We start from the raw sequence: 13,965 nt of genomic DNA, 5'->3' as shown, positions 1-13,965 counted from the left end.
CTCCCGCCTTCGCCTTCGCCTCAGCGCGGCCGTTAACGGCCTCGGGGGCGCGGCGGGGAGCCCAGGGGCGGGCAGGGCCGGCTGGGGGCGGGCAGGGAGCGGGGCACCGGGGCGGGCAGGGACCGGGCAGGGCGTGAGGGGGCCGGGCAGGGCCGGGCCCGCCCCGCTCCGCTCCGGGCGCTGCCGCCGCTGGGGGCCGCCGAGCGGGAGCATGCGCGGAGCCGAGCCCCGCTAGGCCGCGGCGCTGCCCCCGCTCGCTGCGCTCCGCCGCCGGCCCCTCGCCCCCTCAGCCCCCCCAGCCCCTCAGCCCCCGCCGCGATGATGATGATGGCGCTGAGCAAAACGTTCGGGCAGAAGCCCGTCAAGTTCCAGCTGGAGGAGGACGGCGAGTTCTACATGATCGGCTCCGAGGTGCGGACAATGGGGCCGGGAGGCGGCGGTTGGGGGGGAGCGGGGCCCATATGGGGGGTGCGGGGCCGCTCTGGGGGCCGAGCCCCGCTCCCGGCTCGGGGCGAGGCCGCTCGGGCACCGCGGGGTGGGGGCGGGGGGCAGCGGGCGTGTCCCGGCCTCACCCCGTGGAGAAAGGGGGCTGGGGGGGGGCGAGGCGCTGCCCGGAGCCTGCAGCGGGGCTCGGGGCCGCTTGTGGGAAGGGTGAGGGCTGGGGGGGGGACCCCAAACTGCGGGGTGAAGGAGGGAGCGCCCCGACACGCACGTGGAAGAGGAAGAAGGATTGCCTCCTCTGCCTGCCCCCGTCTCCCGACGAGCAGCGTTTACAATTAAAAATTGTCTGAAGGTGGACGGTAAGGTCAAAAAGGCTCCTGTTAAGGAATAAAAGCCCTTTGTGGCAGGCTGTGAGCGTGGCACCCGCCTGAAAGGTTGGTTTCAGAGCCTAGAAATGCTGCTGTTGTTCAGCAAGGCTTGCTGGGGCCGCCAGCACAAGTGAGGACATTGTGCCAGGAGGAGCAGAACTGCTGTACGGGTGTGGAGTAAGTTTGGAACAGGATTTCTGGCAGTGATCATATTTTGCACGGTCAGAGGATTTAAAATAAAATGCAAGGCAGGTCTCGGGGTGTTTGCTCTACCCAAGCGATATCTGGGTGGCACAGAGGTTCAGTGTGAAAGTGCCACTGTCAGAGGGCTGGGTATCTGCTTTCATTAAATTCCTACAGAGCATCGTGCATTGAAACAGCGATGGAAGTAAAGTTTAAATTGTTCAAAAATACGTGCAAATAAATGCGTTTTTTTCCAATTAAGTTGATTTTTCTTAATAGATAGGACTTTCTTATCAGGCTAGTGAAATAAAGAGCTGATAAAAGCTGTTGTCTATATTGCCACAAAAATTGTGCGTTAGGATGCCAAACCCAATAGTCAATTGCAAGAAAACATTAAAAAAAAAAAATCTTCTCCCGAGGTCTGTCGTCATTACAAAGAGCTGAATGCGTTTCAGCTTCTGCTCACAATTCCTCTGAATGGAATACATTTCCAGGCCATGTTTCTGCTTTTCTTCCTGTAGGTGGGGAATTACCTGCGTATGTTTCGGGGTTCCCTGTACAAGAGATACCCCTCACTCTGGAGACGACTAGCCACCGTGGAAGAAAGGAAGAAGATAGTGGCGTCTTCACATGGTGAGAAGATGAGTAAATGTTTCCAGTACTGAAGTCTGAAAGATTGCCTTGAAAAACATTCTTGGAGGTTCAGAAGCTTGTGCAACTTTACGGCTGTGCACATCGCTTCAGATTCTGGCTACAGAGGGCTTCATCACCTCGGTGATGGAGCCGTCTGCAGCAATGGCACATCAGCGCCTGGTTCTACCTCGCAGAGAATGTGAACTGATCAAAAATGATCTGAAATCAAAATGAGCCTTGTGGCTTTCCTGGGGTTGGCTGCATTCTTCAAAACACAAAAGCCACATCTCAAATCCCGTATCAGGAGGGACTTCTGTTGGCAGACAGGGACAATTTTGTCCCTTTTGTCAAACGGGCAGAATATTGCAAAGATACCCCATTGAAAATGTGCATCTTTACTTAACTTCTGTTCTTGCAAGGACTGAAAGTTTGTGGCTCCTAGAATTTGTGGTGGTGTGTTGGTACTGGTGTAACTGCTACAGTAAGAATACAGCTGTCTTGGTGGTATTGTTGATGGGAGACTAATGAAAAGCAATATTTCTTAGCAATAGAGCTTGTCGTGCGCTCTTCAGGCTAAGACACAATAAAAATAAATAGTTCATTCTAGACTTATGTCTCCTTCCTCCAAGTGACCTGTTGCTCTTTTTTTTTTCTCCCAACAGAAAATCAGCGGTCTCACAGTCCCAGGAGATGTAAGTCTTATCTGTGTGTTGTTATTAGCTGTGCTAGAGTAGGAATCTCCGCTGTGACCTTTGGTGCCGTTACAATATACATGAATGTCTCATCCTCTTCCTCTGATCTCTCCCTGTGGTCGCCCTAATTGTGCATCCTCATCACATGCTGAACTTTTCTTTCTCAGAACATTACAGGACTCTCAGACGCAGACGGTTTGTGCAATTCAGCAAGATCTGTCCTGAGGTTCTCCCCCTTTTCCAAGTCTTGTTTCTTTGTGCTCCCTGGCTTAGCTTTCATTAATGTCCAATGTGTCTGTCCAGCAACTTGCTTTTCTACTGACTGTTATCTCTCCATTTCCAACCATAAATTCCACTGAGGATTTGTAGTTTTCTGGGCTTTTCCCCTCAGAAGGCTGTGAAAAATTTTACATCACTGTGGCAGATTGTAGATATGCAGAGCTAAACCGTGTGATTGCAGAGGGCAACTCAGGGTAGGATACAAATGTTTTTCTCCCCTTAAATAAAAGCACATTAGGTAAACTTTAAAATTAATGTTTATGAGGATTTAAGGACCTTTTTTTTTCCAGGTGTTTTGGATTTTTTGCTAGCATTCTTTTCTATCTTAAGTAAATTTCCTAGAAGAAATTAGTAGGTTCTGTAAATAAGTTGCACCCTGGAAGAAGTAGGTTCATCTGTGGTTGCTAAAAGCCACATCTTAGTTCTTGAGTCAAATGTCTCCCTACTCTAGAAGCCCAGTACAGTTCCCAGAGTCTCCTGGTAAAACCAGTTTACAAAGTAGGTTTAGGATGTGCTATTGTGATATACAGTGATAATAATTGAGAGAAGCCCATGCAATTCTAACTCTCCTTGTGCCCAGACTCTTAGAATGGAAGGAGTTTCTAACAGTATAAAAAGGGTACCTATACAAGGTAGAGAGATCCTGATGCGTTTTGCAAATCTTTGCCCTATCACTATGCAGCCATTCCAAGGTGTCATCCTGCTTTTATCTTTTAAATTGCATTTCTTCTCTAGGCTTTGTGGCAGGGTTTGCTGGGTATTCACTAAAACATTCCACCCCTGTCCCCATGAAAGTCACATTTGTTCTTGCTGTTTACATGGATGTCAAAGCAAGATGATGTTTGTTTAGTGCCAGGCACTATGGTTGGGCTTCTGGTCGCACCAGTGCAAGAAATCTATCCAAACAGCAGAGCATCTTGGGGTGTGAGCGAGAGCAGAAGCTGTTGGCAACTCAGATGTAGCAGTGGAAAGCTTTTTGATCTCCGTTTATCCCATGCGTACAAAATGCCTTGTGAAAACTTTCGTGTAAAATCAAGTTTCTGCAAGAAGATAAATGAAGCCCTAAGCACTTTTGGGTCACACAATAACACCATTTGGTAACCTTATTGTTGTCCCAACTGGCAGGAAGGGCTTTTCACTATTTGGCTCTTTAATGCCATATTGCTGTGTAATACTTTTCCATGTTAATTATTGGTATCTTTTTCGGTAATAGATCACGGCTATACGACATTAGCCACTAGTGTGACGCTGTTAAAGGCCTCTGAAGTGGAAGAGATCTTGGATGGAAATGATGAGAAATACAAGGCAGTGTCTATCAGCACAGAACCTCCCACCTACCTCAGGTAACCAGCGGTGGTGAGGGCCAGGATCAGAACAGAGCTGCTTGGAAGGTGTTGGCGTGGATAGGAAGTGCTGTCCTGTCCCGTTAGAAATCACATCAACCCAGGGCCTCGCACAGCAGGATGCTTGCCCGTCTGTGCTAGCATACTTGTACAGAGTTGGGCAAATGAAGATCTTCAGAATGTAAGGATTAGGTCACTGCCCACATACGACAGAAGAAAAACATTATTGTTTGATGATGCAGCTTGTTTTGCGATTGCTCCATTCCAACTGTAACAGATGTTTTGCAGAACACTCTGTGCACGTACCGTCTGCTGGAGACGTCACATTTCTCAGCAGCCCCTCTGTAAATACACACAGAAAATCCAAATATGAACTAGTATTTATAATGGCACACCTGGGTTCATATATGAGGAATAGTTATGATCTGGAGAATGGGCTTCCTGGAGGCTAGCGTGGAACATGATTTCTCAGTTGAACTATCATTAGGCAGGAGCTCATAATTTAAAATTATACTGTTCCTTAAATAATAGCAGTGGTGGTCAGACTCTGCAGGTTAACATCCAGTCTTCTTCTTCAGAGAACAGAAGGCAAAGAGGAACAACCAGTGGGTGCCGACTTTGCCCAACAGCTCTCATCACCTGGATGCGGTGCCGTGCTCAACAACGATTAACAGAAATCGCATGGGCAGGGATAAGAAGAGGACTTTCCCTCTGTGGTGAGCTTCCTTCTTCTGAAAAGCACAGTCACCAACATGACGTACTGCCAAGGGCTGTGCTTCTTCTCTAATAGACAAGGCCTGTAGCTCCCTAAATTGGAGGTTCTTAGTTCAACTGTGTCTCATAAGGCTCTTCTTTACAGCAGCCATCTGTGGCTCAGAGAGGAGGCTCTCCTTCTGTCAGGAAAATGGTCGATTTGTTTCCTGATAAGTTCCTTGTACTTTCTGCTGATTCTCTAAGCATTTGTCATTTGAAGAGCCTGCAAATCATCTCTGCAAAGGATTGAGACTGCCTCTCACTGACATATTCCTGTAACTTTAATTTATTCATTGAAAAAGGCTGCCTTCATTTTCCAAATAAAAGTTGAGGAAAACAGGATAAAACATTGTCTTAGAAAGGGGCCCTTGTTTTATTTGCCGAAATGTATTAAGATAGGTGCATAAAAGGTGGTAAAACTCCCTGTTGGATGCCATAGCTTTGTACCCCTGTCCTGAGGAGTCTGTCTAAAGACTGGGGAGTTGGAGGATGGGGATTATTTCCAACAAACAGCTCTTCCTTTCTATGGAGGATGCCAGATGTATCGTTTTCTAGCACATATACTGTATTGTTGCTCTTTTTATTAGCTTTGATGACCATGACCCAGCAGTCATCCATGAGAATGCATCCCAGCCGGAGGTTCTGGTTCCAATCAGGCTCGATATGGAAATTGATGGGCAGAAACTCAGAGATGCGTTTACATGGAACATGAATGGTATGTAGGAAGGAGGGTTTCCCGAGGCTGGAGAGATACAGTTGGCATTCATCACCAAATATGAAGAGAGAACAAGCATGAGCCCCATATACACAAAGCTTTAAAGCCGTGCCGCTTGGTGGGTTGTGGTCAGCTCTCATGTCTTGTAGCAGATGCCCTACCACTTCCATGGGTCCCAGTCGTTCCTGGATGCATGTAATCTGAAGAGCTTAATTGGCTTGTTCACCTGATCCAGTTAATCAGCTCAGCAGCCTAATGGAAATGTTCTGTGAGCTGCAATAACTTAAATACTAAACAATTAATATGTATGGCTCCTTTACGTATGTGGATTATTAGACTGTAGCTGTGTTATCTCCATGGGGCAAGTAAAGAAAGCTGATACAGGTCAAGTCCCTGTGTTGGTGTGCATGTGTACAATCCCGGGACAAAAGCCCCTTTCATCAGCAAAAGGTGATGCGTTTAGAATTCCCCTCTTCACACTATAAGCTTAATTTTATGTATTCTGTAAATGGCAGGCATTGGTGGCTGAGGAAATTAAGTGTCTGTTTGTTCTTGTTCTGTATCAGAAAAGCTAATGACCCCAGAAATGTTCTCTGAGATTCTTTGTGATGACCTGGATTTGAATCCTCTGACGTTTGTCCCTGCTATTGCCTCTGCCATCCGGCAACAGATCGAGTCGTACCCAACGGACAGTATTCTAGAAGATCAGTCAGACCAACGAGTTATTATTAAGGTAATACAGGAAGGCAGTAGAATGAGAGTTGAACCATTTGCATTTCTCTGGTTACGTTATGGGGGATGAGGAGTACAAAGGCTTCCCTCAGAGCCAAGGAGCTCTTAAGTCCAGTCCCGAGTCCAGATTAGATTTTGTCCTTTGTGTGGGGAACAAGACCATGGTAGCAGATTACTAAACATTCATGTGCCAACCCCTGAGATGATGAAAGAGTTCATTTAAAGCATTGTGGTTTCCTTTGTAAGAACTGAACCTTGGTGACCAAAGCTGAGTTGTTACTGAACTTAAGAATTCAATTAAGGAGCTCTGTAGATGGAATGAACTAGGAGTTACTTCTCCGCTTCTCCAGCCTCCACCTTCTAAGTTAAATTACCTTTGACAAAGTACTGCAAGAGATGGAAACAAATGACTTGTTCTTCCCTTGTCTCCAGCTAAACATCCATGTAGGGAACATCTCCCTTGTAGACCAGTTCGAATGGGACATGTCAGAGAAGGAGAATTCACCAGAGAAGTTTGCCTTGAAGCTGTGCTCAGAGCTTGGCCTGGGTGGGGAGTTTGTCACTACCATTGCCTACAGCATCCGAGGACAGCTGAGTTGGCATCAGAAGACGTACGCCTTCAGGTACAGAACTGTCATCTTCCTAGCAGGGGTGTGGATGTGTGTTCTTACTTGTGGCCATTAGTATCAACAAATCTCGAACAGTCGACATGCTGTAGAAAGTTTAATCTGAAATTGGTCCTTATGGCTTACACCCACTCTATCCTCCTCTATTATTTTTTTTTTCCTTGGTAACGGTGTTTGGCGTCTCACATTCATGTGCCCACTGGCTTGTAAAACCACTTTTTTAAACAAGTTTATCAGATGAGGAATATGTAGGGTACAACTAAAGCCCTTTTCTTTCTTAGACATCATTTTGTATATTTCATCAGCTGGAGATCTCTGTAGAGCCAGTATCATTCAAAGACTACAGCTTGGTTAGCAGCATAGACAGTTTTCTTTTTTCCTCACTGCTTTGGGTGGCTGTTTGCCTTGAAGTGACTGTGTCGCACATCACAGGATGGTTGGGTGTTACTGGTGAGGTGCAAGAGGCACATTAGAGCAACTGCTTGTATGAAATAGTTGGACGCCTGGATAACAGGAATGTTAGCGGTGGATCTAACCAAAGTACTTCGAACATTAGTGATACGTGTAGTCATACCTCAGACACGGCCCTCTGCTTGTCACTGGCTGTCTAACTAGTGAACAAACGAAGCAGTTTGATCTGGTGCCTTCTGTGTTTTGTTCTTAGGTAGAGTCTGGTGCAGCACAACCAGCCTCTGCTTTTGCTCGAGTATCTCTTTGTGGGGAGTGTCAGTGAAACATCAGCTTCTGCCACAGAGAGAGAGGCTGCTGTGATTAAAAGTGACAGAATACCTTGTACCTCCTTCTTCTAATGTATACGAATGACCAGTGCTTTTCTGTTTCATGAGCTCTGCCTGACTTGGGCCATATGCTCTCTCAAGCCTTGGTGTTTTGAGCTAAGGCAGACTGACACTGTAGCTCTCTACCCTGGCTGAAGTTAAAGTTGGCTTGATCAGAGGCTGTTCTCATAGCTGGAATGCAGCAGTGTCAGGTTTGATTAGTCAGCTTTGTAACTTGTCTCCTAATAATAATTTCCAGTTGTGCCGTGCCGTGTTCTGTGGCAAGTTACTGTACTGATGTTATCCTCCATATGCTGCTGAGTCTGCAGTCTGTAAATATCCCTTAATGCGTGCTGGCGGGTTTTTTTGACCTTGGGCCATGGTGTTACTTGAGGAAGTTTGAGAGTTCAGCAAATGATGCATTTGCAGAGGTGGGGGGAAGGTGCTGTTGACGTGAGGTTTGAAGAGGTCAGCTTAAGGAAACTTGCTTCTAAAATGATCCCTAATGTGGTTCATATTAGAGAATGGAGAGGGGCTCGTGACCACATGGAAACTGAACTCTTAACATAGAGCTGGGGAGGTGACTTCTACGGTGCCATCCACGACAACCGACTGATATTTGCAGATCCAGTGTGGGGTTATGTGCTCCAGAGAACTGCTGGGGTAATAGAGGGCAATAGATGGCAAAGTGATGCCTTTAGCACTGCCTCTGTGCCACTTCCTATGCTTTTTCTTCTATTGCAGATACCTGAAACCCCAAATTAATCCGTGTACATACTTAATTGTTGGGGGGAGCTCATTTCTCCCTTTGTATCGATCTGTCCAACTCACAGCAAGTAAGGTTTTATTCAGCACTGTCCAGGCTCTCGCAGGTGTATCAGGTTAATGCCAATTTTACATTATGCTCTCTAAAAACATGTATCCAGATCTAGTTGCTAGGGAGTGCTTCAATTTAAGGGTAGTTGAAATAGGTAGACTTCAGGCCTTCTTTAGCCTGTTGCAGTATTGTAAGGGAGAGAATCAAAAACAGGAAAGGGAACCCCAAAAGAACAACGTATGTAGCCATGAACTGTTCAGGGGGAAAAACACTTAATTTAAGCCTTGTTTTGTGTCATAGTACAAACATGCCCTCTTATTCCCTCTGTTCTTCCTGCAAAGGAGTACTTCAGAAACCTTCCTGTTGATTAATGATATTTGGGTTTTGTGGTTGGCTAGTTCCTGAATTCCCAAACCACAGGAGTGGGGGTTGTTCCGAAGTCATTCCACCGATGTAAGGAAAGGGTCTGCTTCAGATGTATCAAAAGAACCTTAATATCTCCAGGGACAGGGGGTTTGAGAAGTCATGAGCCTCTTAATCATCTGAGGGAGAGGTGAAACTCTTGTTTAGTTGATGAATTCCAGGGCAGTCCTTTCAGCTGGCCTGCTCTGTGCAAAACAAAGAGCTTGAGAGCCCAGTGGAAGTAGCAGGACAGGAGGCAGGCAGGTAATGATGCATGTGGGATTTTCAGGGGGATGGTGTGCTGCAGTGCTTCCTGCCTCGTTGCCGACTTGTTTCTAGGGGCAGCACACGGTGCTTCATAGCCAGGGCTTTGCCTTCCAGACCGGAGTGATGCTCCCTCGCACACCAAGGCCACTTGCCTGAGCAGCTGCCCTTTCCAAAGGAAACCTGGGTATTGGTGTGCTTGTGACACCGCTGCTGGAGGCTTGGACCGTAGCAGGAGGAGTGCCTTGCTCCACTCTCCACTGGGAATCCTGCAGCTGACAGGGCATTGCAGTCAATCTGCCAGCACCTCTTGGTTTTTTAAAAAAACACAATGGGGAGGTAACTCTGTTTCTTTGGAGGTTCGGAGCTGAGGGAGGATTTTCCATTTTCTCTCTGATCCTTTGCTACAGAAACATGGCTGGCTTGCAAGTAAGCAATGCTCACAAGGCTAGCTTTCCAGTCCCTATTTAATTCTAGTGGGTGCTCAGTGCTGAGCACCGTCAGAGAGGCAGAGACCATATTACCAAGTCAAGGTCTAGCAGTTAGTCTGGAATTTGTAGCATGTTGTGGCTAAGATGAATTTCCTGGGTTTGAGTGTTGCTTGGTGGACATCCACAATCCTGGAGGTAGATTTGACTGAAGTTTCCTCCCAGAATCAGATACCAAAAGTTTTGGATTAATTCTTTGTTTAAGAGCTTTGATATAGATGGTCTGTTCCCGCAGTGATCAGCATTTGAGTTCCTTCCTGTGGATGGGAGAGCCATGCATGAGTCTGAAATCCTTCATGGAGGCATGTCCCCAGGGAAGGATCCGGATCTTGCACACACCTGCGGGAGGGCTCCTCGTACACACACACTTGTGTGGCTCAGGCTGAGCTGCTTTCTAGAATTCAAAGCAAACATTTACATTCTGAGGCTCCTCTGTATTTATGCTGGGCTTCCAGCTCCACTGTCAATATTTGGGAAGCTACTCCTGGTCAGTTCCTGTTGACTTCTACTGAAAAGTGGCTAATGAAGCAGTAAACATTTTTGTGCATGTGATAATACAGCTGTTCGGGGCAGACGGACCTCTGAGGAGCAATCTTGTGATCTGGGATGGAGCCTTGTGTTTCACTGGTCGTGCTGGGTGTAACCACAGTCCCTGGTTGCAACAGCAGGTCCTAAAAGCCAACCCTTTCCATGGCAACTGGGAGAACAGTCCTCACTCTGCTGTCAGGTTCCCAGAAAGCCAGGCGTGCCAGGGAAGAGCTGCTAGAGGTGTAGTAGGCAAACTGCAGCTAGGAAGCGAGAGTTAAGAATGGCAGAACTAGATAGAAAAGCCCCCTTGACAGTACCTGCTCAGCTTCTGCTCTGGGAAAAAGTACTCCCTGCAACAATAAACAGATAGGAACATTGCCTGTGCTGTGTTTGAACGCTGTGAGCCAGGTACATAATGGCCTTAATGGGAGAGAAGTGCTTCAGCCACAGTTGTTTTGATATACCCCCTCTCTTGTGGTTATGGAGAGGTAATAATTGGTCTCCGAGAAACTTCAGGCTCTACCAGCTGGTAACTGTCTGCCCCTGGGGTACTTCTGAGAACCAGACTGGGCTAAGTGGGGCTAAAAGCAAATGCTGAAGCCTGAAAAACTTAATGTTCTGCTGTGCTTGTGTTGTGGGTCTGGGCTGATAACCACTGTGACCACTGACGGGTGTTGCTTTGTGGTCCTGCCGCTGCAGCGAGAACCCTTTGCCGACCGTGGAAATCGCCATTCGCAACACGGGGGACGCTGACCAGTGGTGCCCTCTTCTGGAAACCCTCACGGATGCTGAGATGGAGAAGAAGATCAGAGACCAGGACAGAAATACAAGGTGCTGCCGCTCGTTCAGACAGTTCTCATTCTGGCCTGTCTCTAAGACAGAAGTTAAAAGCTTTGATGTTTGTCTCTCTCTTCTGAGAGCCAACTGGCAGGATTTCAAACTCGCACACCACAACAGAAACTCGTAGCCTTTTTGCTTCAGGATATTAAGCTGTTATCACCTCACTCCACAAATATTTAGCGTCTACTTTAACCATCTCCTGCTTGAAGCAAAGTTTCCTTTTTTTTTTTTTTCTCCCTTGAGCTCTCTGCTCGTGAGGGGGATTTGAAGGCATTCATCAAAAACAGCGGGGTTTCGTGCACTGTCATGCTAACTAGCGTCCTGCCACAAGGCTTCCTTTTATGTAGGGTAAAGTGCTGTTTGATGTAGGAACAGGCAAGGTCCCAGCTCCAGCCTGACTGATGTTGACCTGTTTGCCAGCATGGGAACACTTCCGTGGTTCCAGGAGGAGCTCTGTTTGCCATAGAGACCCACTGAGCAGTGTTCAACAAGAAGTCAAGAGCACTTGCTCCTCCTTGGTTAAATTGCTTCTGGCAGGTATAAATGAACCACTAGAATCTCTCCAAAAGATACGTTATGGGAACAGTAAATGTGCTGGCTCAGCTCTTTCTCAGGAATATTTTACTGCTGACAAACACATTCAGGATGGTTTTGCTTCTTAGCTGTGGCTGAATAGTTCTCAGTAGCAGTTGGTTTTATCCCACTTAATGAGAAAAATTGCCCTAAAAGCTGTTGCTGAATAGTGGCATAGCAGGGGCACTCTCAAGTGACCAAGGAATTCCATCTGGGAAATAAATCTAAGGAGATCACAAAGCTGTGGTAACCTCCCCAAAAACATCAGTTTTAGTAAGACTCCACATGATTAACACAACACTCACTGTACTCCTTTCTCTCTTCCAGGCGCATGAGACGTTTGGCCAATACTGCTCCAGCCTGGTAAACCTCCTGTTGTGACACTGGTGCTCTTCCTACAGACTTTATCCGTATTCCTCTCCCCAGATGGATCTAGGATTGGCAGGGGTCTTTCTGTCCCTGACGGGGACACACATTCCACTTGCCAAGAGTTCCCAGTACTGCTGACTTCTGCCCCCATCCCCTCCACCCAAATGCCACGTACCAAGAACGCTGCATTAGCACACGATCTAGCTGAGACCTGTGGCAGCTGTTGGAGCCCTTATATACCTGTGTGTGGACAGTGTAAAGATTCTTTTGTATAGGTGCAACATGCACTATTAGGACAACTTTTTAAATAAAAGGAATGCATACTGCTAGGTTGAGTTCAGTGAGTTCTAAATGAGTGGTGATCTCACACTGGTTTTGTCCTATTATGGCAACCGAGCTGTCCCAGGGCCTAATAATAATGCTGAACACCCCTAAAGCATGGAGGGAACAATTTTTTTTTCTTTGACAGGTAAAACAGGCTGAAATGTTTTTGCTGCAGGGATAAAGTGATAACAAGGCTTGGAAGATACAACTGACTAAAGGCTAGGTCTAAGCTGTTGCCCTACTTGGTGCAGCCTGCAGTGAACTCAAGCATCCAGCTGGCTTACTTGGCAGTGACAGAACAGTGTATGTCTTTCGTTAAGGTAACATTAATTTGTCAGACGTTAACCTGGTGAAGTGTGATGTTTCCAACCCTTTTTTCTGTGAAAATTGCAGCTGGAAGACAGTGTCTCTGAACTGGTACAGAAGTCAAAGACTGCACTCACCAACTGAGACTGCAGCTTCTCTTCAACAAGTGGCTTTGCTGTGGTCACTAGCAACCCACACAGCTGCCAGTTACAGCACACAGTATCCAAAACAAAGTGCACGGTCTTGAATACCCTTAGCACTGCAGCGTCAGGATTTTGCAACCCTAGGCACAGCTTGTTTCCCTGGAGAGCTTAAATCAAAATTCATTGAACTTAAAAAAAAAAAAAAAAATCAAGCTTGCTTAAAAAAAAACAAAAACAAAAACAAAAAAACAACAAACTAAGAATCTATCTTGGTGCTGCAGTACACCAGTTCTTTGATGGAGTTCTACCCTTCACTCCAAGGAACTGACAAGCATTGCAAGCAGAGAAGATCTTGCTGGCAGCCTGACAGCTTCATTCAGGCCTCTATGATAAAGCCAATCAGTTTTACGATACTTGCTTGTCCACCCACACTGCTAGCACAGTCAAAATCTGTTTTCTGGCTTTAATTTATCAAGTTTAGACTCAAGTAATGCAGAGCCAGTTCTGATTTCTGGGTGGGAGGGAACTTCCAGATATTGGCTTGCAGGAATCAAGAACTTGTAGTTGAACAATTAATATTATTGCAGCCTTAGCCTAGACTCCTGGGCCAGAGTGGTATGCTGTCCCTTACTGCAGAGGGTGAAAGGACAGTTCAGTGCATGAAACAAAACCTGGGATTCCTGCTGCCTCCCATGCAGAAGGGGTTTTTCCTTATGGACATTCAGAACTTGAGTTCTTCCTGAGAACACTTCAGCCTCTTTTTGTTATGATCAGGTGCCTCTTCTGCTAAGAGCCTCCTCAGGGAATGTGATCAAAACAAGTACAAAACTGCCGTAGCCTTAAACCTAGCATCAGGCGTGCATTTTTTGCATTGCTGTGAAGCTTGCGGTTAGGTAACCCTAAACTTCACAATGAGGTATGGACAAAGGCACACAAGCATGAGAGCTTCTGTAGGGGGCTTACGAGCACCTCCCTCTGCTTCTCAAGACCCAGAGAAGCTGTGGGAATTTCCCCTCCAAGCAGCCAGAGACAGGACAGGAGAGTCCAGGGGGCCGAGTCCCAGAAAGATGAGAAGAGCCTGCTTTGTCTGAGTATCACAGCTACCAGGAAACAGCTGGGAGCAGCTTTCCCACCCTGTAATTACAGCTCCTTAGTTTAATCCTAGCCCCCACCAAGCACAGTCCAGCTTCTACATTTCACAGCTGCAGTTCTGCAGGCCTTACAGACAAAACTTCCAGGGCCTGAAACACCAGCTGTGCATTAGGTCATGTGCAAAGCACACAGCAAGCACTTGTCTAGTCTGAGGCCACTCAGCCCCTGGTACCTCTCTGGCTCCTAGAAAAAGGTTACCACCTGTGTGCTGCTTCCAT

The 13,965-nt window shown here is 46.8% G+C and overlaps 1 protein-coding gene across 1 annotated transcript; it reads left to right on the top strand.

Annotated features, from left to right (window-relative positions):
* Window positions 1-169: 169 nt before the first annotated feature.
* SMARCB1 (SWI/SNF related BAF chromatin remodeling complex subunit B1) lies at window positions 170-12,151 on the top strand. The gene is made up of 10 exons (XM_068654369.1): window positions 170-411; window positions 1,514-1,625; window positions 2,288-2,317; window positions 3,810-3,939; window positions 4,518-4,655; window positions 5,280-5,407; window positions 5,974-6,140; window positions 6,572-6,762; window positions 10,740-10,871; window positions 11,781-12,151. The coding sequence occupies exons 1-10, from the start codon at window positions 319-321 to the stop codon at window positions 11,818-11,820; spliced, it is 1,161 nt and encodes a 386-aa protein (XP_068510470.1). The 5' UTR covers window positions 170-318; the 3' UTR covers window positions 11,821-12,151.
* The last annotated feature ends 1,814 nt before the right edge of the window (window positions 12,152-13,965 follow it).

Source organism: Anas acuta, chromosome 17 (genome assembly GCF_963932015.1).
Source record: "Anas acuta chromosome 17, bAnaAcu1.1, whole genome shotgun sequence".
NCBI classification, from domain to species: Eukaryota; Metazoa; Chordata; class Aves; order Anseriformes; family Anatidae; genus Anas; species Anas acuta.
The sequence above is the reverse complement of the archived record's forward strand: the minus strand, read 5'-3'. Positions and strand labels throughout refer to the sequence as shown.